We start from the raw sequence: 22,639 nt of genomic DNA on the forward strand, positions 1-22,639 counted from the left end.
ATGTCATCAGCTCACATTTCTAAAGTAGTTTAAAGACACAATCCTACTCATTCCCAATGCTGGCTGGGGAATGTAGGACTTCTTTCTGTCTAAAAATATGTCGGATTGCGCCCTAAGTAATTCACAGCATACGTGATCCATATTAGGGTAATACTTTTATTAGGCCAGTTCAAGGTCACAAAATAGTGCACAAGACTGGGCTTACACAGGATTGCAGGTCATAACATACTTAGTAGGGAGTAAGTCCTATTGAACAGAGTGGGAGTTACTTTTAAGTAAACATGCTTAAAATTATACTGATAGTATTTGTTTTTCTTTCTTCATCATGCGGTTAAGCAACAGTAAAATATCACATTACTGTTTGATTTTAACTGTTTTTATAGCTTTGCTGTTGCTTTTATTTTATAAGCCACCTTAGAAAATGTTAATTTTACATCTGGGATCTAGATGTGTTATTGAGAGGGGCCCTGGATGACGATGGTATCATGTAATGGACCTGCAAACTTCCGTGGATGGCCAGTCACGAGTGCACTGTGAGTGCCTCGTGTAATGACAGCCTATCAATAGCTTGACTCCGGGGAATGAAAGACAACTTGGGGCACAAGCCTATGCATGTTTAGACAGAAAAAAGTCCTACAACTCCCAGCCAGCCATGCTGGCTGGGGCATGCTGGGAATTGTAGGACTTTTTTCTGTCTAAACATGTGTAGGATTGTGCCCTTAGAGGAGGTTCCTGGCTACTTGGTGAATTAAAGCCAGCTTACTAAGCATTACAAAATCCATGCTTCCAGAGATAGGTAGAGCTGTACAGAACAAAAGAATACTGCAAGGGGATAGCCAGGGGTGCTTTGACCTCCTGAACCCTTTTAAGGTGATGATGCCTCAGGATTGGACCATGTTTCCTGCCAAGGCTCTAGATTGGCCAATTTAAAGGCACCCTCATGGGTTACCTAGCTGTGGAGGCAAATTGGTAGTAAGGACAGCATTTGCATGTATCCTGAATTCTCAAGCTTTGCAACTGGGCAATTCCTTTAATTAAGTTACAGTAGAGAACACACAGGTCAGGATGCCTCAGGTCAATGAGCTAAATATTAACAAAAAATGGCAGCTACCATGCTACCATCATAATCTTTTTGCTCCTAGCTGCTACAAGATGCCTCTCCACGGAGCCTTTCCCATAACAAAATAAATATTAGACAAGGTGCTAGGGTGATTATAATAAAATATACCAACTATGGGTGTACAAAAAGCCATCATGGCTGACTTTCTCAGTAACAGATGATCATGATGGTAAAAAAGAATAATTAGTTCTTCATTGAGAAGAAGGTCCTCCACATTCCATCATCTTTACCAAGAAGCAGTATGTACTATACAGTAGGGGGGAAATGTAAAGCATACAGGCTCCATTTGGTCACCAACCATTCTCCCAACACTTTCCCCACAGCTTGAAGAGTCTGTGCGTTACTCATCACATGTGGACTGGAGAAAACTCTGTAGGGCAGGATGTGACCTTCGCTAACCCTTGGCGAAGAATTTGTTATTACCTTCCTTTTCCTTAGTCAGCATTGTAACCATAAATGTTAGTAATGTGACCTGTGCCTCTGTCCGTTATATCCTATCTTCTCCATGAAATTAAACCAAAGTGATCCCTGTGAATGTTCGGTTGAGTCTTTTCACCTTGAAAGACATTTCTTAAATCTATTTTTCTTAACTTAATAGTTCTTGGTATGTTTCAGCATATTCACTTTCATTGACTCCTTCATTGTTTTAATTCTTAGCAATATTTCTCTCTTTTATTATAGTTGCATAACAAATGTGCTTCACACCTAAAACCTGAATGTGATTGTGGTGCTCTGAAGGATCATATTCTACCACCCACATCAATCTGCCCAGTGGTATTGGTGAGTTTCTCTTGTTGATAGATTCCCACAGAGCTCTTCTGCATTAAAGCTTGCGTGGATGCTTGAAGTCAGGTGCTACTACAGCCTGTAGTTGTGCTGACAGCACAGTATAAACAAAATGCTAACTCACTAAGGACAGGCAGTCACCCAGTATTCTCGGTATGTTTTATCGTCCTTCATATGGCTCTGAGCATTGTCTAGGATATATTTTGTAACTGCAGCTGACATTGGTTTTATCACTTAGTCATACTGAATTTACCAGAAATTATATAGGCAGAATACTTCCCTGTCCTACATCTTTTATGGATCCAGCTTCCCAGAATAATGAAGTTATTCTTATGGGCACGTTTTGCTTGGGATGCACATTATATATTTGCAATGCTGAGGACTCTGATCTCAGCGGGACATTACCTAGAATGATAGCACTGGCCTTGCAGCAAGCAATGCATTAATATTATGTGTTTTATGCTGCAAGACCGAGCAGTAAATTTCCTTGTCTACAAAAACAATTACTCAATGAAAATAGCAATACAGATGCATATTCTGTGAACAGCACTACAAAGGGCTTCTTCTGACAGAGACCTTCAAAGTTAACGCATGAATAGGGTTGTGTGGTCTCTGCACCCTTCCCCCCTACTCAGAAAGCAAATAAAACCCTTTTGATTTCAGCCAAGATCTGTTGCACAATTCTGGAGAGATGTAAGTGTACTCAGAAAGGTATCTCTGGGGTCAGGGCCATGGGTATAGTATCAATGAAAGAAGCAACATTGTTGTGTGGGGCTCTGATGTTCCAAACTCTTATAGCTTTGATCCCTCCCTGCCTAGCCCTCATTTGACTTCAGAAATTTGTCTAGACATGGGTCTTAATGTTGTCCCCCATGCTTTAAACAACATGCTTTAATAATGTTTTAAACAACCAGAAGCTGGAGGTTTTAAGATGCTAGATTCTCCACCAAATGTATCATACTTTCCGTGCTTTTATGGCAGATTTGCAGAAGTACAGAAACCAGTGGCTCATAACATATCATGTTGATATGCTCGTTTAAAGCCCAAACATTTCAGCCATAACACATGTTAATAGCAGTTCTTCTAAATGCACCTCCTCTTGCTTTGAATCAGCTTCAGATTAAAAGCAACAAAGAAAATGTGCTGATGTTGAGAAACTACAGTAATGAGAAATGTGAAGTTCGTAAAATTCAAATCTGATGCCAATATTTTCTCTTAACAATGACTTTTCATTGAAGTTAATGACATCTTCCAGATTGATGCAGACACGGTAGCTCTATTGTGTAATTTTTCTGTTGATGGGACCTATTCTCCATAAATTTACATTATGAACACAATGTAAGCTAGTGGCCAATAGCATAACTTGCAGCAAGGATTTCTGCAAGTCAGCTATGTATTGTATAAAGCATTGGTTTGTTGAAGCTGCCTGAGTTTGTTTTTCCTTTTGGGTTAGGTTTTACACCACACTAAACCATAATTTAGCATTACATGAACAAGCCACAACAAGCTCATGTGATCCCTCTGCTTCTCCTTCAGCATGGCTGTGAGGGAGAATTTTAGCAGCTTGCTGGTTAACCATAACTAAGGTTAGTTGAAACAAGCCAATTTTGTACTGCTGTTTAGTTAAGACTAACCACAGCTTTGGATTCAGATGACATTCTAAACTGAAGTTAAGCTATCATGGAAGTGGAAACTTCTGATCGGCTTGCTGCCATGCTGGAGGAGGAGGGGGAGCATGTGAGGCCAAGGTTTGCAGAGGCTCATACTTGTAATGTTAAACAATGGTTAAATATTCAAACAAAGCCAGAGTATCTTTAGCCATGGGAGTCAAAAACCTTGGGGAGCAGAGAAGAAAGCATTGCATGACAACCAATGTTGGGTTAAGAGTAGCAATCTTTGGGAGAGGAAAGGTTTGGTGCAGGGGTATTTTTAACCTGCCTCTAAGGGCACATGTCCTGAGAAGGCAGCTATTTTGGCATTAGGGTCAGACCTTACCTCTGTGTTGTACTCAACTTTGGATGTTGGCAGGTCACTTGCTCAGTGTATGGGTGTTGTTGGGTTACTTGCCTCCATTTAGCCCAGCATTTTGTTTCCAGTAGTGGCCAGAAAAGTTCCTCTGGGAAGCTTACAAGCAGGGCATGAGAGAAATGGTTATTTGTGCCTAACATCTGTATTCAGAATTATATTGCCTCTGATTGTTGCCTTTAAGGCATGAAAGCTGATCGGAGCTTCCATGGGTGGAACTGGATGGATGGAACTTTTTGGAGGCACCTGAATACAGGTTAAATTTTGTCCTGCATTTGGACAAGCATTTAATATGCTTTTACAGGAATCGAATATAATAATTCTGTTAGTAATGCTGGAAAAAGGATCCATTCACCAGTTGGATCAATGAGTCTTTAAACAAATACTATTTGCATACTATGTACTTGTCAAATTTTTAATTTCACTGTAGACTAGCAGATGAAACAGCTTTGTTGTTTGCTCTCATATACATTTTGTTGAATGAGCGATGTGTTCATTTTAAGTATGAAGATTTAGGCTTTTGTGTTCTTCATAAGGTAAGGAGTACTACTCTGGTATTGTTGCTATGGATCTCTGTCTTGATCCTTGGCCCTCACATTCAGGATGTAGTATCATATGTGTCTGTGGTGTGCTGTCTGGTGATGTAACACTGCAGTTCTTCCAGTCTGTTTGATGTTCCATCAGCATAGCAACACAGTTCTGCCAGCATATCTAGAGTTGGCATACATGGGTACCACCTCACCTTAACCCCTTCTGGCCAGTGTATCTTCAAGTTGGGATTGCTTCATTACTGATAATTTTCTGTACAGACAAAATTTGTTTAAGGAGCTACATAACTACTTCCAAATCTACCTTTACATTGCACTCTATAAGGTATACCCCAACTTTTGTAATTTACCTACAGTGTCTGTACCACATATCTAGACACGTTTGTATATACTCATTATTGCATTTCCTTTTTATTGCACAATATGCTTGGTGTTTGAATCATTTTGAACCAACCCTTCATGAAAAACTGTGACAACAGAGGAGTATGTGTACTCATATTATGCAATGGGACAATTTGCATGACAGAAAGGTGGTTAATAAGCCATGGTGGCTTGTTAATTGCCCTGTGTGTGCCAGTTCCATGCCAGCCCACTTTACATAATTACCGTCACTGGGCGCAGCTTCTTGTGTCATCTGAACCTGGTGATGGTAGTTTGTTGGGGTGGTTAATAAACCACCCAGAACCCATGGCCTGTTGTAGGGTTGTGGGGTGGTGTGCTAACCACTCTCCAAAGAGCCACTGGTGCGGGGTTTGTACAATAGGAGAAGCTGTGGTGTGGACTTAAATCGCTACCCTGGCACCCACGGTGAGCTGCGGTGATTGTGTGAACCAGGTCAGTGTATATCATTGACAGAGAATTTCCTCCTGAATGATCAATTACCTGATACATACATTTTGCCATCAGAATTTAGCCCTATGAAGGTATTCAGCACATGAGGGTTACAAGGGTGGTGGGGGCGAGGATGTGCATACAAGCCCTGCCTCTAATGTCCCCGTTCTTCCTGTTCTTGACTTCGCCACATTGAGCAGCAAAGTTGTAAGGGGCCTTCTGCTGATGTTTGCTTGAACCTGAGTAGATCCTTCTGCATGATCAGGCACTCCGCTTTATCAAGATTCCCAACCACTGCTTCAAGACACCAGGTTTTTGTACTTTGTATAATGTATTTTAATGGCTTTCTATTTTTGTGAACTACCCAAAGAGCTTCATCAATGGGGTGGTATAGAAATATAATAAATGAAATGAAATGCCTTGAAGCAGCACCTCCCAAATGAGCTGTCTTCACTTGGCCCTTGCCTTTTCTGCTGGCTAAAAATGGGCTAGATGAAACAACTCTCAGGTGGATCCACAGTTGGCTACAGAATCAGACTCAGAGTGCTTATCAATGGGATCTTCTCAAACAGGGGAGAGATAACAAGCGGGGTACCTCAGGTCTCAGTCCTGGGCCCAGTGCTCTTCAACATTTTTATGAATGACTTGGAGGAGGAGATGCACGGAATGCTGATCAAATCTGCAGATGACACAAAATTGGGCGGGATAGCTAATACTTTGGAAGACAGAAACAAAATTCAAAGTGATCTTGATAGACTGGAGCGCTGGGCAGAAAACAACAGAATGAAATTTAATAGGGATAAATGCCAAGTTCTGCACCTAAGAAAAAGAAACCAAATACACAGTTACAAGATGGGGGGATACTTGGCTCAACAACACTGAAAGCGAGAAGGATCTTGGAATTGTTGTAGATCACAAGCTGAATATGAGTCAACGCTGTGATGTGGCTGCAAAAAGGACCAATGCTATTTTGGGCTGCATTAATAGAAGCATAGCTTCCAAATCCTGCGAAGTACTAGTTGCCCTCTATTCAGCACTGGTTAGGCCTCATCTGGAGTACTGTGTCCAGTTCTGGGCACCACACTTTAAGAAGGATGCAGACAAACTGGAGAGGGTTTAGAGGAGGGCAACAAAGATGATCAGGGGACTGGAAACAAAGCCCTATGAAGAGAGACTGAAAGAACTGGGCATGTTTAGCCTTGAGAAGAGAAGACTGAGGGGAGATATGATATTGCCCTTCAAGTACTTGGAAAGGTAGTCCCAGAGAGGAAGGCCAGGATCTCTTCTCGATCATCCCAGAATGCAGGACACAGAATCATGGGCTCAAGTTACAGGAAGCCAGATTCCGGCTGAACATCAGGAAAAACTTCCTGACTGTTAGAGCAATGTGACAATGGAACCAATTACCTAGGGAGGTAGTGGGCTCTCCCACACTGGAGGCATTCAAAATGAGGCTGGATGTCAGGGATGCTCTGATTTGGATCCCTGCATTGAGCAGGGGGTTGGACTTGATGGCCTTGTAGGCCCCTTCCAACCCTACTATTCTATGATGCTATGATTGTGAAGTTCAAATTGCCTCACCCCAAAATGAGGTAACCCCAGTCCCTCCCAAATTTGAGCTTGCCCTTGAGTAGACTTCTGTTGAGGGTTGTCCATCATCCCCATCACTGTCAGTCATCCTTCCTTCCTTTTATGCTACCCCCTTCCCTTCTTCCAAATTTGCTGAGCTGGGGCACCAATAGCAGCAAGGATTCTTTCTATTTTTCAGCCCCTCGTTTGCTCTTTTTCTGCCATCTCGTTAATTTTTCTGTCTTTCGCTCCAGCAACTTAAGTATTGCAACAGCAGTGTCCCAAGCATAAGGAGTCCTGAGAAATGTCATTCTCCAAAGCTCCTGAATCCATTGATGTCTAATCCATCTTAGCAATGGTGTCACCTAACCAGTTACCGCCACATACTTGTGAATTTTGATTTTCTTACATGTAACCTCACATGTTTGCTCTTGCTGCATTTAATTTTATTGGTCCAGTGCTTGTATTTATGAATAGTAATTTTTAGTGTTTGTAGTCTCCAACTTTTATTATCTCTTGCTTTTTAAAAGCATACTTAGCTATGGAGTCAGGATGTAGTCTGGAAGAGTTGCTCCTTAGAGGTTTGATCTTCTCTTGAATTTTCTTTTCTTGACCTGAATGTTGTGGTCTTTCATATAAAATAACGTTTAAAACAAACTCTGGTAATATTCAGAGGGCCAGTGCTCCTACTTAGCCTTGTTTATCTTTGCCATCTTCACTCCAGCCATCCAGAACAGAGCAATATTTTTCAGTCTCCCGTAAGGACTATACAAGAAATACTAAAAGAAGACAATGTTTTACCTGTAACAAATGTTCTTCACTGTTCACATGTGCAGTGATGTGTTTTATGGTGAAGTTTGTGACTGAAATGAAATGATTTCAGTTATGAACTGTGCATGCAGATCTCAAGTGATGGTCTTTTAATAGATGTCAGATTCAGTTTATTGCTATACTCTTATTTCTGCAACATTTTAATGAATTCACACTGATCAAATAAATGTACACTGAGATTTGTTTCCTAATGAGGGTGCATTTAGAAGAAAGGTTTTGCATCCTTCTGATATCCTGTAGGTAATTATATTCTAATTATATGGTAAGGGGGAGGCTATAACTCAGTTCTAAAATTGTTCATTGGATCCAATTAATTGCATGCACATAATGAAAGTTCATGATGAGGTTGACTGGCAGTGAGTTTAAGGGAACATTTAACTCAGTTTAATCCTATCTTTTATATTACAAAAGAATTAGATTATAACAAGGTTAGAAGCTGAGTAGTGGCATGAGGTTGATGAATATACAAGAAAAAGCACCCTGCCCTCCCTCCTCAGGGTTAGGGCTTATTTTATATTATGTTGCATATGCAGCAGACATGCATGCTGATTCAGTACTCAGGTGTATTCTTGTTCAACTTTTTCCCCCAGTTCATAATATAATGCCTGTTTGTAAGAGTAATCAATAATTAGTAATTGGGTGCTTATGCTTTCCTGAAATGTATTGTAAACTGGAAATGTTTACTTTTGTAAATGCCAAGGAAGTGAACCTTTCCTTCCCTCCCACCCAATTCTGCTACAATAATAGGACAGACATTCTTCCCGATAATCTGAGAATTAGGCACAATACACCTCCACACTCCCTTCTTCCTTTTTGTTTTTTGCTTTACTATAAATTAACCACTTTTAAAAAAATGTTGCTTCTCAATTTTGATGTATATTGATATCACTGTGCAAAACTGTTCCCTGTATTCAAAAATATTATACTCCATGCTTAAAAATTGCATTTCTCAGAAATAAAAGAAACTGCAGTATTATACTTGCAAATGTTACCTAGAAAATACTGGTGAAAGGACTGGCTGGCCACGTAACAAGCTTGTAAAAGTCTTGGAAACTCTAGCCATGGAACAGTGGCCTTTGCATAGCAGCATGTTATGTAATGATCACTATTTTTCTCATGCCTGAAATGTTTGGCTCATCAGTACTGAGGAGGAAATGAGGGGCAACACCAACAAGTGGAATAGGAGGGAGTAGAGGAGAACTTGATTTCCCAAGCTGGTGCTCAAAAATAGTAACATGTGGTGCATTCTGTTAGTAGGATTTCCTCAGGGTCACTGTAAATAAATAACTTTTAAATTGGACATTAAAGTGAGTGCATAATGCTAAAACAAATCAAATGTCCATACCTTCAGATGGAAGGAAATCATGCTATGCTATTACATGAACAATTCAGAAGATATAATAATCAGCAGTCAAGCACTGCCGTAGGTCTTCTAGCATCCACATGTCAGAAACATGGAGGGATAAACAATGATAAAATACAATGCTCAATTTCAACTAGAGATATGTCATCTCGATTGTATCAATACTATGATGGTTAAAAAGCTAACAACAACAAAATCTGTCTGGAGTAAAACATTCCAAAACTGTGTCTCGAGGTAATTTAAAGCAAGTCTTGAATGACACATGGGATGCACAGCCCACAGAGGTAACATAGGCATAAAGAATCCCAATAAGATTATAAAACAAGCCCCCAACAACAACAACAACAACAACAATAATAATAATACTGGGATATATTTTTCCTTGCAAATACCTATGACTGAGGGAGCAATCCTATGGCCGCTAGACAGTGGTTAGATGGCCATAGGGTATCTGGTTTTCCAGGAACCGACCTCCCCCCACTTCCGCACTGCCTCGGAGGCAATGTGGAACAGCCCCATCCTCTGCGCTCACAAGAGGAGCATGGAGCGGCCAAAAAGGGGGGTTCTGGGGGGGCATTCTGGGGCAGGGAAGGCAGAAATGCCTGTATGACACATCCAATGTGTCATACATCAGCCTCCTGCCCTGCTCAGCCCTCCCTAGCTGAAAATGCAGGCAGGAGAAGGCTGGAGGGAGCAATCCCCTCCATGCTTCTCCTGCCCTGCTTTGGGCAGCTGCGGGTTCGGAGGCGGCTGCCTATCTGAATAAGATTGCGCCCTCAATGTAGTAAGATGGCTAGCAAAAACAGTTCTATCATCTTATTACAGGGAAAATTAAAACTTCCAAGAAAGAAAGAGAGGAAATATATTTTCTATTACCCAAAGTCTTCACATATCTTAATATGTCACATCAACTAAAATAGCTCAAATAATAATCTTTCAAAATGGCAGCTTCTGTATACTTGCAGATACCACACCCTGTACAGCCTAGATTTATTTAGATTTCATCTCCTAGAGATGGAATTTATCATTAATTGCTTAGATCCAACTCAGCTTTTGCCAGTGTTTACTGAGACTTCATGTAGATTCTGCTGAGTGTGACCACGTTCCTTCTTCTCTTTATGCCTGGTCACTGCCCTCAACATCCATTGGTTGTCTTTAAAAAGCATACAACCATGCACGCAGTGATTTCTCCCAGTTTTGGCTTTATTTAACAATCAAGGTGCTCTTTTGAAAAACCAGGATTTTCCTGCACAGTTTCAGGATTGCCCCATCAAGAGGGTGGATCCATTTCTGCCTTATCACTAAACTTATTTGAAAGCCAGTGCATTTGCGCACAGGATATCCATTATAGTAATACGGGGAGTGAAGTATGGTGTATACTTGCAACAAAATGTTGTAGTGTGAATACTACTGTTCAGTGGGCATGCCAGCCAGATATGCCTTTTTCAGGATATCTCATTCCATCACACTCCTTTGGTTTTCCATCTTTCCCAACAGACACTAAGCATTCTGTGGCCACTGAGCATACAGAGCCCTTTTTCAGCTATTTTGGAGAGTTTTTTTGTACCCGTAGGTTATTTTTTTAGTTGGGGTTCTCCCAAGCATGCTGCCACCTCCTGTTCCTCAGGAGCCCATGTTGGCTCCACAGCCATTATAACATGGCACCTGAGCTTGCTATTACTAGATGTGTATAAGTGTGGTGAGGTGGGTATGAGGGTGAGAGAGACAGTGAGTTGCATTAATTTCTTTAAAAATATATATTTTTTAAAATTTAAAATTTAAATATAAATTTAAATATAAATCCATTGAAATGAATTTATTTTGTTACTGTTTGTTATTTACTTACTTACTTAATTTATACCCTGCCTTTCTGCCAAAAATGGCAAGCCATTTAAGGCAGCCATTCATAGTTATTCCTATATCACCCAAGACGGCTTACAATAAGTGTTAAAAAAAACCATTCTGACTATCTCATTACAGTTCAAAATCATAAAAAAATAGCAATGGAGTAGAATTCCATAAAAGCCAGCAGTAACATCACTCAAAATCCTGACCAAATAAGAAGGTATTTAGGACCTGTTCAAAAACCAAAAGAGAAGTGGCCAAATAAAACTCAAGGATGGGAATTTCAAAGGTGCATGGTCATCACTGAAAATGTGGCAAATCAATATGACATGATAAGATGAGGCTGTTGTAAAAGATGCAATATATCTTTCCTATAAGAGATCTGCCCTCAGTTCTTTGTGAAATGCTTAGTGTGACTGGATCAAGATTGGACAGCAAATTATCAGTCCCCCTAATGCATGTTGAGAAGTGAAAAACAACAAGAGCAGGCATCTTGTATAGCGTGTGGTGTGCTCTGCAGGCGTACTAAGATTATTTCTCCTTAGATGTTGCAGGATATTCAGCCATGGTAACATTAGGGTTAAGGACTTTCCCAGCTCTCCTCATCTTGTACTACTTTCTGTTCAGTCTGGGAAAACAGTCGGCAGCTGTGCAGGTTTTTTTTTTTTTTTTTAGAGAAGTTGAAATTAGCGTTGTGCTGAATTTTTTTATTCTTCCATTTTTTGCAGGTGGGGTGGATGAAAATTCTGCCAAAGGAAGCTGGGAAAGGTGAGAATTTTGGAGAATTTTCTCCTTGAGGAGGTGGACAGGGTTTACACATACCTTTTTAAGCATAGGCAGTCGTTGAGGGGTCTTCTTTCTCTTTCTTTCTTTCTTTCTATCTTTCCTTCCTTCCTTCCTTCCTTCCTTCCTTCCTTTTTAAACACCCTCTGCACTTGCAGGAGTGCAGGACTCTTCTCCAGCCAGGAGTTCTTCCAGAATGCCTATTGGAGAGGGAGAGATCACATGATCTCCTGAGAGTTCAGAAGGAATTGCCAGGCTGGAAAAAAGTCCTGGGCTCCTGCAAGTGCAGGGAGTGTTTAAAAAAAAAAATAGAAAGATGACCCCTCAAGAATCACCTACAAACCTTGTCCCCCTCCCCAAGGAGAAAATTCTCCCCCTCCGTGTGAAAGAGGCAGAAAAAACAATGCCTCTTTCACAGGGAGAGAAAAAATTCCCCCAGATAAGGGCCAGGATTCAGCACAGCACTAGTTCAAATTTCCATTTGGGACATGCATCAGGCAATAATTGGGCATATCTCTAACAACTACTTCTATGGGACTCACTAAGTGAAGGAGTGAGAGGGCAAATAGGAATGAAAATAAGACAACCTGATAACTTGAGTGTAGTGGTAAATAGCAGAAACTCTGAGACTGTACTTATGTATGAGACCCCAACTGGAGACTTCAGGGCACCTTTGTTATTACTTTATGCACTTATCTCACAAAATCTGAAGAAATAAGATTGAGCAAATATCAGTTGGTTGTACCTCCAGAGAAAGCAGAGGAACATGCTATGTAGAGAGGGTTTCCACTACTCATTGTGTTATGCAAAATACCATAGATAAAACCAGCCATCTTCAGCTGTGGTAAGTTTGGCAGCCTGGGATGAATGGGAATGAACAGCCACCTCTCAAATGCTGTGTGGAATAGATTAGACACTCAGGCTTGCCTCATGCCTGGTTCTACTGTTCTGAGAGACAACCCTAACACGTTGAGTGCCTCACTTCGCCTGCCCAATGACCAGGCATTCCCAGTGATGGCTGAAGATGGTATGGAAATTTTCCATAGAATGGGAGTGTTCTTCATACTCTGTCAATGAATGGCTCCTGTATAGAGCATTCACCATGCAGAAGTTGCTTCCAGTAGCCTCCAAATGTTAGTTGCAATGTGTTGACTAACCCTTAATAGGAAATGGAAACAGAGATGTAAGAATGTGTGAATAGTAAGTGTCATGGAATTACACTTTGTCATTGATCCATTGTGTATAACCAGGGAGCCTGGGCCTCTGTACTGACATGAGTTTTACTTTGTGGACTAAACGTCTAATTGCAGAATGACGTATAAATATTGCTTTGTAGTATTGCATAGCACACCATGAATCCAAAATGGAAAACTCAAAAGTGAAGTATTCACTTCTCAGTATAGTTTCTTTCCAGTCAGAAACTCAGCTGAAGTACAATAGTGTTCTCATCTACAGCAAAAGCTATTTTTGTTTCTTTTAATGTCAGATTGAAATTAATAACTGCTCCCCCAGAGGAAGATGCATCTTTCAATTAACTATCATTGTTTGAGCTCAGCTCAGTGTTATAATGAAGAGCATGATAAACGATAGCTGGCACTATTCAGTCATTCTGAATTCTACCTAGCGATCTCAAGTCTGCAAGTAACAGATCTTGGACAGAAATAAATCAACATTTTGGCAAGGATTGTGACATAACAAGCTTCACTGCACATGTAGCTGGTCTACAGCCTGAGCACTGTTTGGAGAACTGAAGCCTACCAGCTGGACCCTTGACCCCTTGCCCTTCTTGCTAATGCTGCTAGAAGGCATCTGTATACTTTGGGCTCTGTTTGAGAGAAGGTATGTTCCACTGTGCTCTAAAGGAAGCAGTAGGGCAATCTCTTCTAAAGAAACCCACTTTTTTGGACCCAGGGGACAACTACTGCTATTGCTCATTCTATTATTGGGCAAACTGTTGAAGTAGGTGGTGGCTTCTTAACTCCAGCTGATTCTGCATGCTAGTCATTATTTGGATCCATTCCACTGTTTGGTATCCAGACAGTGACCCTGTTGAATCGCCTGAAATAGATCTGGGAGCATTGCCTTATGGCTTCTGTCAATTCTGGAAGGTCATTTCCAGAAGGAGATGCTGGGGGCAGACTATTCCACCCCATTGCCTTTGGCTTATGGGGTGCCTTAGGGTTCTATCTTGGTCTGCACGTTCTTCAACATCTACATGAAACTACTGGGTGAGGTTATCTGGGTGTTTGGGTTGAAGTGTGATTAGTATGATGATGGCATTCAGCTGTACCTCTAATTTCCATTGGCCAATCTCAGGGAGATGGTGGAAAATCTAGGACAGTGCCTGGAGGCCATTTTGGGCTGGAAGAGGGCGAACAATTGAAATTTAATTCAGACAAGATGGAGGTGCTCTTGGCTGGTATTTCTGCTGATCTGGTTGTAGATGTGCAACCTGTTTTGAGTGTGGTGGCCTGAAGAGCCAAGTACACAGTTTGGGTGTTCTCCTGACTCTATCACTCTCTTGATGCCCAGGGAGCGTTGGTAGCTAGGAGTGTCTGTTACCAGCTTAGGTGGTTCGCCAGCTAAACTCTACCTAGGGAAGGCAGATCTGGCCTCAGTCATTCATGTACTCATTACATCCAAACTATACTATTGTAATGCTCTCTATGTAATACTGCTTTTAAAGACAGTTCAGAAAATTCAGTTTGTTTGAAATGAAGCCGTTAAGATACTGGTAGGAGAAAAACAATCAGCACATTACTCACACCAGTTACATTAGTTAACAGTTTGTTTCCACACTCAATTTAAAGTGCTGGTGTTACACTTTAAAGCCTAGGATGAGGTTATCTTAAGGACCACCTTCACCCATATGAACCTTCTGAAGCCCTAAGTTTGGCTTCAGAGGCCCTGCCCTATGGCTTGTCACTAGCAAAGTTTAAATTGTCAGGACTTTTTTGGTGGTGGCTCTGAACTGTCTCCCCAGGGATATCTGCCAAACAGCCACTCTTCCCATTTTTAGATGGACTCTCTAAACATTTTTATTTGAGGAGGCTTTCTCTTGTGCATGTAAACAGTACATCAGGCAGGTCTTAGGCACCACTTAGTGGTCAAAGGCAAAATTGCTGTTCCAATTAAGTCTTTTAGGGAGCAATCCTATGCGGATCGATGGCTGCCTCTGACCCCGGGGTCGACTGCCTATCTACTGCGGGGTGGGAGGAGTTGTGAGGAGCAGATCTCCGTGCTCCTGCTGCCCTGCTTTCGCAGCCAGACAGCTGCGGGACCTCGGAGCACAGGGAGAGGCAGCTGGACGATGCATAGGAAGTGTTGTACCGGCACTTCTGACCTTCCTGCCCTGGCCCGCCCCCAGGAACACCCCATTTTCCCTACTCTGTGCTGCTCTTCTGAGTGCAGAGCGCAGGGCCGATCTGAGCAGACTATGAGGTGCTGTGGGGGGTGGGGGTCGATTCTCAGGGAACCGACCTTGGAGTGCAGGCTCCATGTGGCCTCTGTGAGTGATGGAAAGGCAATCATGGTGGCCATTACTGACCCTCCTCCATTCGCACTAAAGCTGCTTGTCCGTCTACAGCTTATGAAAAAGCAAGCCTTTCCGTCACATACCCTGGCTGGTATGGATGTTGGGAGTTTGGGAGGAGGAGGAAAAAGAGGAGGACAAGGAGCAGGGAGTCTGGCCTTACGCAGGAGCCCAGCTTTTGCTACACCGTCTCCCAGGCGGTTGACCAGAAGGAGCCTTAGGGGAGATGAAGATCTCTCTGGTGACAGAGAAGCAGACTTGGCTGGGAACTTGGGCAGTCTGTTTTTGCTGCAATCTTCCCTGGAGAAATTCCAGGGGTTCACAGACTGCCCTGTGGGACAAGGGCATCATCCTCCAGGTCTACTGATTTTTCCCGCCAAAATCCTGTCAATCCCGTACAATTAGGCAGCAATCTGGGGGGGATTCAGTTTCTCTGGAAACTCTAGCTTCCCTGCTACAGCACTTGAAGGAGGCTTTATTAGCTGACCTGGCTAAGGATGCCTTGGTTCATTCTCAGCCTTTAACCTTTTCTATGTCTGGTACACCTAGAAATGCTGCGCAGCCCTCTGGCTCTCTCCTAACGTCACAGCAGGCTCCTTCATATCCAGCTCGAGACAGTGTTCATATATCCCCAGATCCTCATGATGTGCCTAGCAGGAAGTTAAAAAGAAAATGTCCCACCCAAATCTGGACTCTCCTAACCCAGATGAGAATGAGGGGACTGGACGAAGAGGAGTAGACTGGTGAGTCTGGCCTCAAGGGGCCTGATTCCTATCAGTTATTTCAGGACTCACATTGTCTTCCCCTGCTATGTAAATCTATGGCAGCCTTCGATTTGATTCCTTCAGAGGAAGCTCCTCAGCCCGCTACTTCTAGGATGGCAGCTGTCTGTCCTGATCCTCAGCCCAAGACCAAAGTGGTGACGCTGCCTGCTGTTATCCCAAAAGTGATTAGGGGTGGGTTGAATTCTCCTTTGCAGCACAAGAAATCCATCACTATTGCTAACAAACATTATGTTTTAGAGCTTATTATGGATCAAATTAAAGTCCTGCTTGTTGTTGCGACTGTGGTGGCTCTGGTGAATCGTGCTCTTCACATGAAAGATACGGATGCGCAGCTCAAGGAATCGGTTGAGCGCAAGCTGGATAGTGGTTGGAAGAAGGCCCATGAAGCAGCATCCCTGTCTTTTCGGGTGGCAGCTTCAGCATCAGTTTTTGCCAGACCTTCTGTCCTGTGGTTAGAAGATGGGACGCTTCATGATCCAGCCAGATTACGTAAGACCCTTCTCAAGGTCTCTAGGGTGGTAGCTTTTATTGCTGGTGCCTCTTTGGATGTGGCTCAGTTCTCTGCTAGATCCCTAGCAGCTGATGTGTTTGCCAGGAGACTCCTTTGGCTTTGCCATTGGGAAGCTTCTCCTCCCTCGAAGTCCTGCCTAGTGTCAGAGCTTTTCATGGGGGGCAAGCTCTTTGGGGATGATGCTTTAAAGGATGTCCTAGTTGAATCAGAAGATCAGAAAAAGGCTATGCCCATGGCAAGAAGGAAGGAAGAAAGGCATTTCTTTAGGAGATCTTTTCATCCTTACCAAACCAGCCAGCCATTTTGTTTCTCCAAAACCTCTGGGCAAGGGAGAGATGTTTGGTCCACTTGTCCCATCTGGGCTCATTCCTGAGGAGGACATAAACGCCAACAGAACTTCTCTGCTAGATATGACTTATCCACCATGTCAAGGGGATACAGGCACCAGTTCTGACACCATCCTTTTGTTGGTGGGCGGTCATCTTGTCAGGTACACTGACAAATGGCTGGCCATCCCCTCAGATGGTTGAGTCTTGGAGACTCCTTGCATGGGTCTGCATCTGGAGCTGACATCTTGACCTCCCCACTATCTTTTCCCATCACCAACCACAGCAAATCCAGCCAAGAGGGAGACGGTGAAATTGGCCATCGACCTTCTACTAGATATTGCAGCAGTGGAACCATTGCTTTCAGAAGTGAAGGAACTAGGGCTCTATTCTCACTTCTTTACAGTCTCAAAAGAAGATGGATCTGTCAGAGCTGTCTTGAATCTCAAGTTTCTCAAACACTTCATCTGTTTCCGCTGGTTCTGGAGGAGGATTCTTCTGTCCATCAAAGAAGCTCTTTGCCTAGGAGACTTCATGACTTCAGTGGACCTCAGAGAAGCCTATTTCCATGTCCTAACCTCCTCAATCATTGGTGCTACCTCCATTTTGCCTTCGAAGGGTCCCATTTTCCCTACAGAGCCATACCGTTTTGCCTAGCTTCATGTCCAAGGGTATTTACAAAGATCACGGACACTTCAGTGGCACATCTTCACTTGCAAGAGATCTCAATATACCCTTACCTTGACGATCTCATCTGTTCAGCTTCTTGGCAAGCCACCCTGGCATGTCTCAGGGACTTTGCTTTTTTGGTCAATAAGCAAAAGAGTCATCTGCTTCCCTCTCACAGAATATTCCACCTGGGGGCCTTAATAGACATAGAAGTAGGTTTCATGGCTGTCTCTCTAGAGAAGTTCTCCAAAATTCAAACTGCAGACAAATTGATTTGCTTCAAGAAGTCAGCTGACCTCATGCTTCTAACGAAGGTTTTGGGCCTCATGGTGTCAACATTCCAGGTAACTCCTTGGGTAAGGCTTCATTCTCGTCCCTTACAATTGGCCCTTCTTCCTTTCCAAAATGATTTACCTTCAAGATGTCACTTGAACATTCATCTGTCCAGGACTGTTTGATCTTCCTTCTGGTAGCCCCTCCATCCTGTTTTGGACAGAGGGGTCCCTCTCCAGGATCCTCCAAAAACAATGATTACATCAGATGCCAGCCTTTCTGGTTGGGGAGCTCTGCGCAAGGGGAGGATGGTTCAAGGAAACTGGTCCTTGGGGAAGTTGCAGCTTCCTATCAACCTACTAGAACTCCAGGCAACCAGGCTAGCGGTTCAACACTTCATGCAAGTACTTCCCCTCAGATCAGTTTTCATCCAGGTGGACAATGTCACAGCCAAAGGCGCACATCTACCATCTAGAAGGAACCAAGTCTCCAAACCTCTAAGGTGGTGAACTCCTTCCTTCTCAGGTGGAGCTGTTTGCATCAAAAGCCAGTCACCAGGTCAGCAGGTTCTTCTCCTGTTATGCATCTCCAGCAGCGGAGATGATGGATGCCCTGTCTTCTCCATGGCCGATAGGTTTTCTGTACGCTTCCCACTGCTCCCTCTTCTCTCCAGGGTTCTGTGGAGGTGAAGGAAGAAAAGGTGAGACTCATTCTAATGTTTCCCTTTTTTGGCCACAGAGCCCCTGGTTTCCTGATCTGATCAATCTGGCCACGGCTAATCCTTGGCCTCTCCCTCTGCAGGATGACCTGTTATCTCAAGGCCATCTCCTTCAGCCAAACCCTGCATGATTTCAGTGACACATCTGGAGATTGAAAGGAACCATTTTGGCAAAGGAAACCTCTTCCCTGTGGTAAACAAGATTATACTGGCCTCTAGGAGACCATCTACCCTCAGAATTTGCCAGAGTGCATGGAAGATATTCTCTACTTGCTGTACTGAGAAAAGGATTTGGGGTTCAAAAGGCCAGAATCTCAGACCGTTTAGCATTTCTGCAAGACAGTTTGGCTATGGGTCTCAAGCCTAATACACTCAACCATCAGGCTTCCACGCTATCTACTGTTTTGTCAAAAAACCCAGATAGGTCCATGGGCATTCATCCTTTTCTTAAACACTTCCTGTGCAGAGCTTTTTTGAAGTCACCTCCACTTCAACAGCATTTCCCTTCCTGAGATCTCCATAAAGTACTTTCAGCATTTCAAATGCCACCCTTTAAGCCCCTGAAATTAGTATCTCTCCGACTGCTACTTTCAAGGTTTTATACTTGGTGGCCGTAACATCAGCCAGGAGGATCTCCAAACATAATGTCCTCTCTGTGGATAAGTACCTATGTGTATTCCATAAAGATAGAGTGGTGCTCCGTACTAACCCCTTTGTCCATTCTAAAGTTCTGTCTCCTTTTCATTGTCAATAAGAGCTAATTCTTCCCACTTTTGTCCTTCCTCTGTGCACCCCTCAGAAATGAAGTGGCATCCTCTTGTTGTCAGGAGGGCCCTGGAGCCTGTATAAAAAGAACCAAAACTTTCTGGCAGTCAGATTCCCTGTTTGTATCATTCCATCCTGCTTCCTTGGCACAGGTTTCTAATGCCACTATGAGTAGATGGCTAAAGGCGTGCATTTCCCTAGCCTATTTCTGCCTAAAGTTGCCTGCACCTACCAAATGTTTGCCCATTCTACAAGAGCAGCCGTGACAGCTTTTTTCCTGAGTACTCTGCTGCATTGACTTGTAGGGCAGCTACATGGGCAAATCCTAGCACCTTTGTTAAATCTTACAGGATTGACGTACATGGTTCTGCTGAGGTGGCCTTTGGAAGGTGTGTCTTGCAACACGTCCTTCCCAGTCATCAAGCAGCTACTACTTTTGTTGAATCCCGCCCTACATGGGTCAAGCTTTGGTATGTCCCACCTGATGTACTGTTTACATGCACAAGACCCTTGGTCACTTACCCGTAAAAGGGATTTCTTTGTGGATATGAAACAGTACATCAGGGCCACACCCGAGATGCAGATTCTGTTATGGCTGCTTCTGCTGGTGGGGATTAATTTCCTTATTTTGTCACACTTGGTTTCTTTCCGAGCCCTGTCTGCAGAGAGTGCGAGATGTCCTGTTTTTCTTGTTTGTGTTTTGCTGCTGTCACTGATCCTAGTACTTTGTGAGCTTGTCATCAGAAATTGAGCTTCAAAGGCTGGAAAGACAGTTAAAAGACTTAATTGGACTAGTGATTTTGCCTTTGACCACTAGGTGGTGCATAAGACCCACCTCATGTACTGTTTTTCATGCACAAAGAAATCCCTTTTACTGGTAAGTGACCAGCGGTCTTTTCTGTGACTGATTTTTATCAGTTTATGCTGATCTCTTGGAATCGATGCTGGTGTTCCTGTTCTTTTTCTTGTTTGGATTGTGTTAATCATTTTATCTAATTTGTGAGCTATGTTAAAAAAAACATTATTTTGAAAGATATGATATAAATGCATGCAATAATAAATAAATGTAAAATAACCCTATATTACTTTTCTGTTAACTTGTAATGGAACAACAAGTCTAAAACTGCTTACTTGTTCAACAGAATGGCTATACATTTAAATTTATTTGCAGGATTGACTTTAATTAGTTGTGTATTTTTACAGTTTTAATGTTGTAGCTGAAACTGTTTTTCTCCAACAGACTCTACCCCCTTTAGGAGTTTCGCTTCCTGAGGTGCGTAATGTGAAAGTGTTCACAGATGCAGATAAAAATTGCTTGGGTGTTGTGACTTTTTATTTGCAATAAAGTGCATTTGGGGGCTGGTGGGATACTTTAATTTTGACAATCTGTACTTGATATCGTACTTGGAAAAGCAGAAGGTGGGCACTTTTTAATTATTAAAATAGCTTCCTTTTAAAAAAAGATTTATTCCTTGCAGTGATCCTAAACAACTAACAACTAAGATTAGTCTAGATTTGTAGATGGTTCAAAGTTTCATCCAGGGTTGATAGTAAGGACAAACAGAACCAGGAAGCTCAACTCTGTACACTGTATAGTGTACTGTTTGCCAGGTTTTGAAATAAATCGGTTATGCTCCACCAAAACTTTAGAGTCGTTCGTAGCATCCAGAATAAATTCTGCAATCTACTCTGGGCATGTGCTGAGAGGATGAGAGCAGATAATTATCTCTGTACATACTTTGAGTCCTCTGCTGTGCCAAAGAGGTGATGATACTGACATTTTATCAGCATTCTAGATGCTTTGTAGCAGACAAGGTGGAGACCAGAGTGGACCTCTGAGTCAATCTAGGCAGCCTCCTCCCCATCTACCCTGAGGCCTTTGGTGTGACAAGTGGTTGGCCTGCTTGCTACTCCAGAGACCTCTTAGAAGACATGGGCAGAACTGGGGCAGCCGACAGGTTGTTCTCCAGCCCCACAAGGCTTTGCCTTGTCTGCACTAAAGCCTCTTGCAGGCTGGCGAGCTCTAGGAGGTGTATATACTGGGTTGGGCTATGTTCCCACTCCTCATGTATTTCTGTAATGGGCCTGGCTCCCAATGAAAGAAAAAAAATCCTGGCCTGCTTCAGAAAATCTTCTACCCCAACCAGAAACTGTGGTTCCATCCTGGATTCTGGTTTGCATGGAACTCTGGCCAGCAGGCAGTTAGAGATGAGTTAGGATCCTGCTCTTCAGAGCTTCATCACCACCATCTTGGAAACCTTTGCCCTAGTTTCTGAAACATAGTGAGCTACTTCACAAATGTCCTTGGTTTGGTTTGGTTTTTAAAGAGAACTGAAAATTGTTTTTATAAGAGTGAGATATAGATAATTTGGGAGACAAGAGAGGCAGAAACAGTGAGATGATCACTGGAGGTGTTCAGCAACGGTGGGCTGGTGATCAGAACTTTGCAACAAGAGCACATGTGTGAAATGGATTTCCAAGGCAGTAAAAGATGGTGCACACAGTCTGCCTGAACAAAATTCACTGAATGTGGAAATCTAGCATCACTTTGGAAACACCATATGATTCTTTTGCCTTAACTGTACCAACATGTAGAAGCAGTAGTAAGAGGGCTGAACAACCCCTGCTCCTTGAACATAACTAGCCAAATAGAAGTACAATAGAATTTTTGTGGTGCAGTGTGCAAAAATATCTTGAATCTACCATGTGCTCCATGAATAAAATGGTGATGATTAGGGTTGAGAAATAGGAGGATCCTGAGCAAATATGAATTGCATTGGGGCATTCTCTTATAAAATATATGACAATCTATTGAATAATAGGATAAGAATGGTGATGCAAGATCAGCTCACAAGGGTAACAACTGGGAATCTAACGCTCTGCTGGGAATAAGCAATACTTGTTTGGATCGTTTTTTAAATTTAAACATTGATGGAAGAACAGAACAACTTGATGTTGTGAGCCATCAAAATGTGCATTACCTTTTCACTGTTGTATTGAGTAACTTTCACTCAGCATTGCCTTTGTCCATGAGACAAAATGATTACAGCTGCATCAATCATTTTGCATGCCCTAATAAAATAGTCATAACTAGAACATATATGCCACCCAGAAAATAAATATCTGCATTTTGCAGTATCATTTATTTTCAGTAAGTGTCAGCTTCATATTCATTTTGATATAAGAATATCACACAATCACCCTGAGATTTTACTCAGTTGTTTTTGAAGACAGTGCCAAATATGTTTTGATCTTCTGATTTTAATGTCTTGAAAATATACAGTTCTGTAGTACTGCTAAATGCTTAATTTTAATCACACACACTTTTACTTAGGTTGTGTCCACGTTACCCCTTCTAA

General features: G+C 42.5%; 1 protein-coding gene across 2 annotated transcripts in view; it reads left to right on the top strand.

The window, feature by feature from the left end:
• Positions 1 to 22,639, top strand: part of LOC146344947 (diacylglycerol kinase beta) — a 325,000-nt gene that overhangs the window by 86,571 nt on the left and 215,790 nt on the right. For both annotated transcript variants that reach the window (XR_014792619.1, XM_084860457.1), the window contains exon 13: positions 1,802 to 1,900. Coding sequence is in view for 1 of the 2 variants with exons in the window: in XM_084860457.1 (XP_084716583.1) it covers positions 1,802 to 1,900 (99 nt within the window). In the remaining variant the exon portion in view is untranslated. The remainder of the gene's footprint in view (positions 1 to 1,801; positions 1,901 to 22,639) is intronic.

Source organism: Heloderma suspectum, chromosome 5, assembly GCF_057233095.1.
Source record: "Heloderma suspectum isolate Gila_16-S chromosome 5, 16-S_ref, whole genome shotgun sequence".
NCBI lineage: Eukaryota > Metazoa > Chordata > Lepidosauria > Squamata > Helodermatidae > Heloderma > Heloderma suspectum.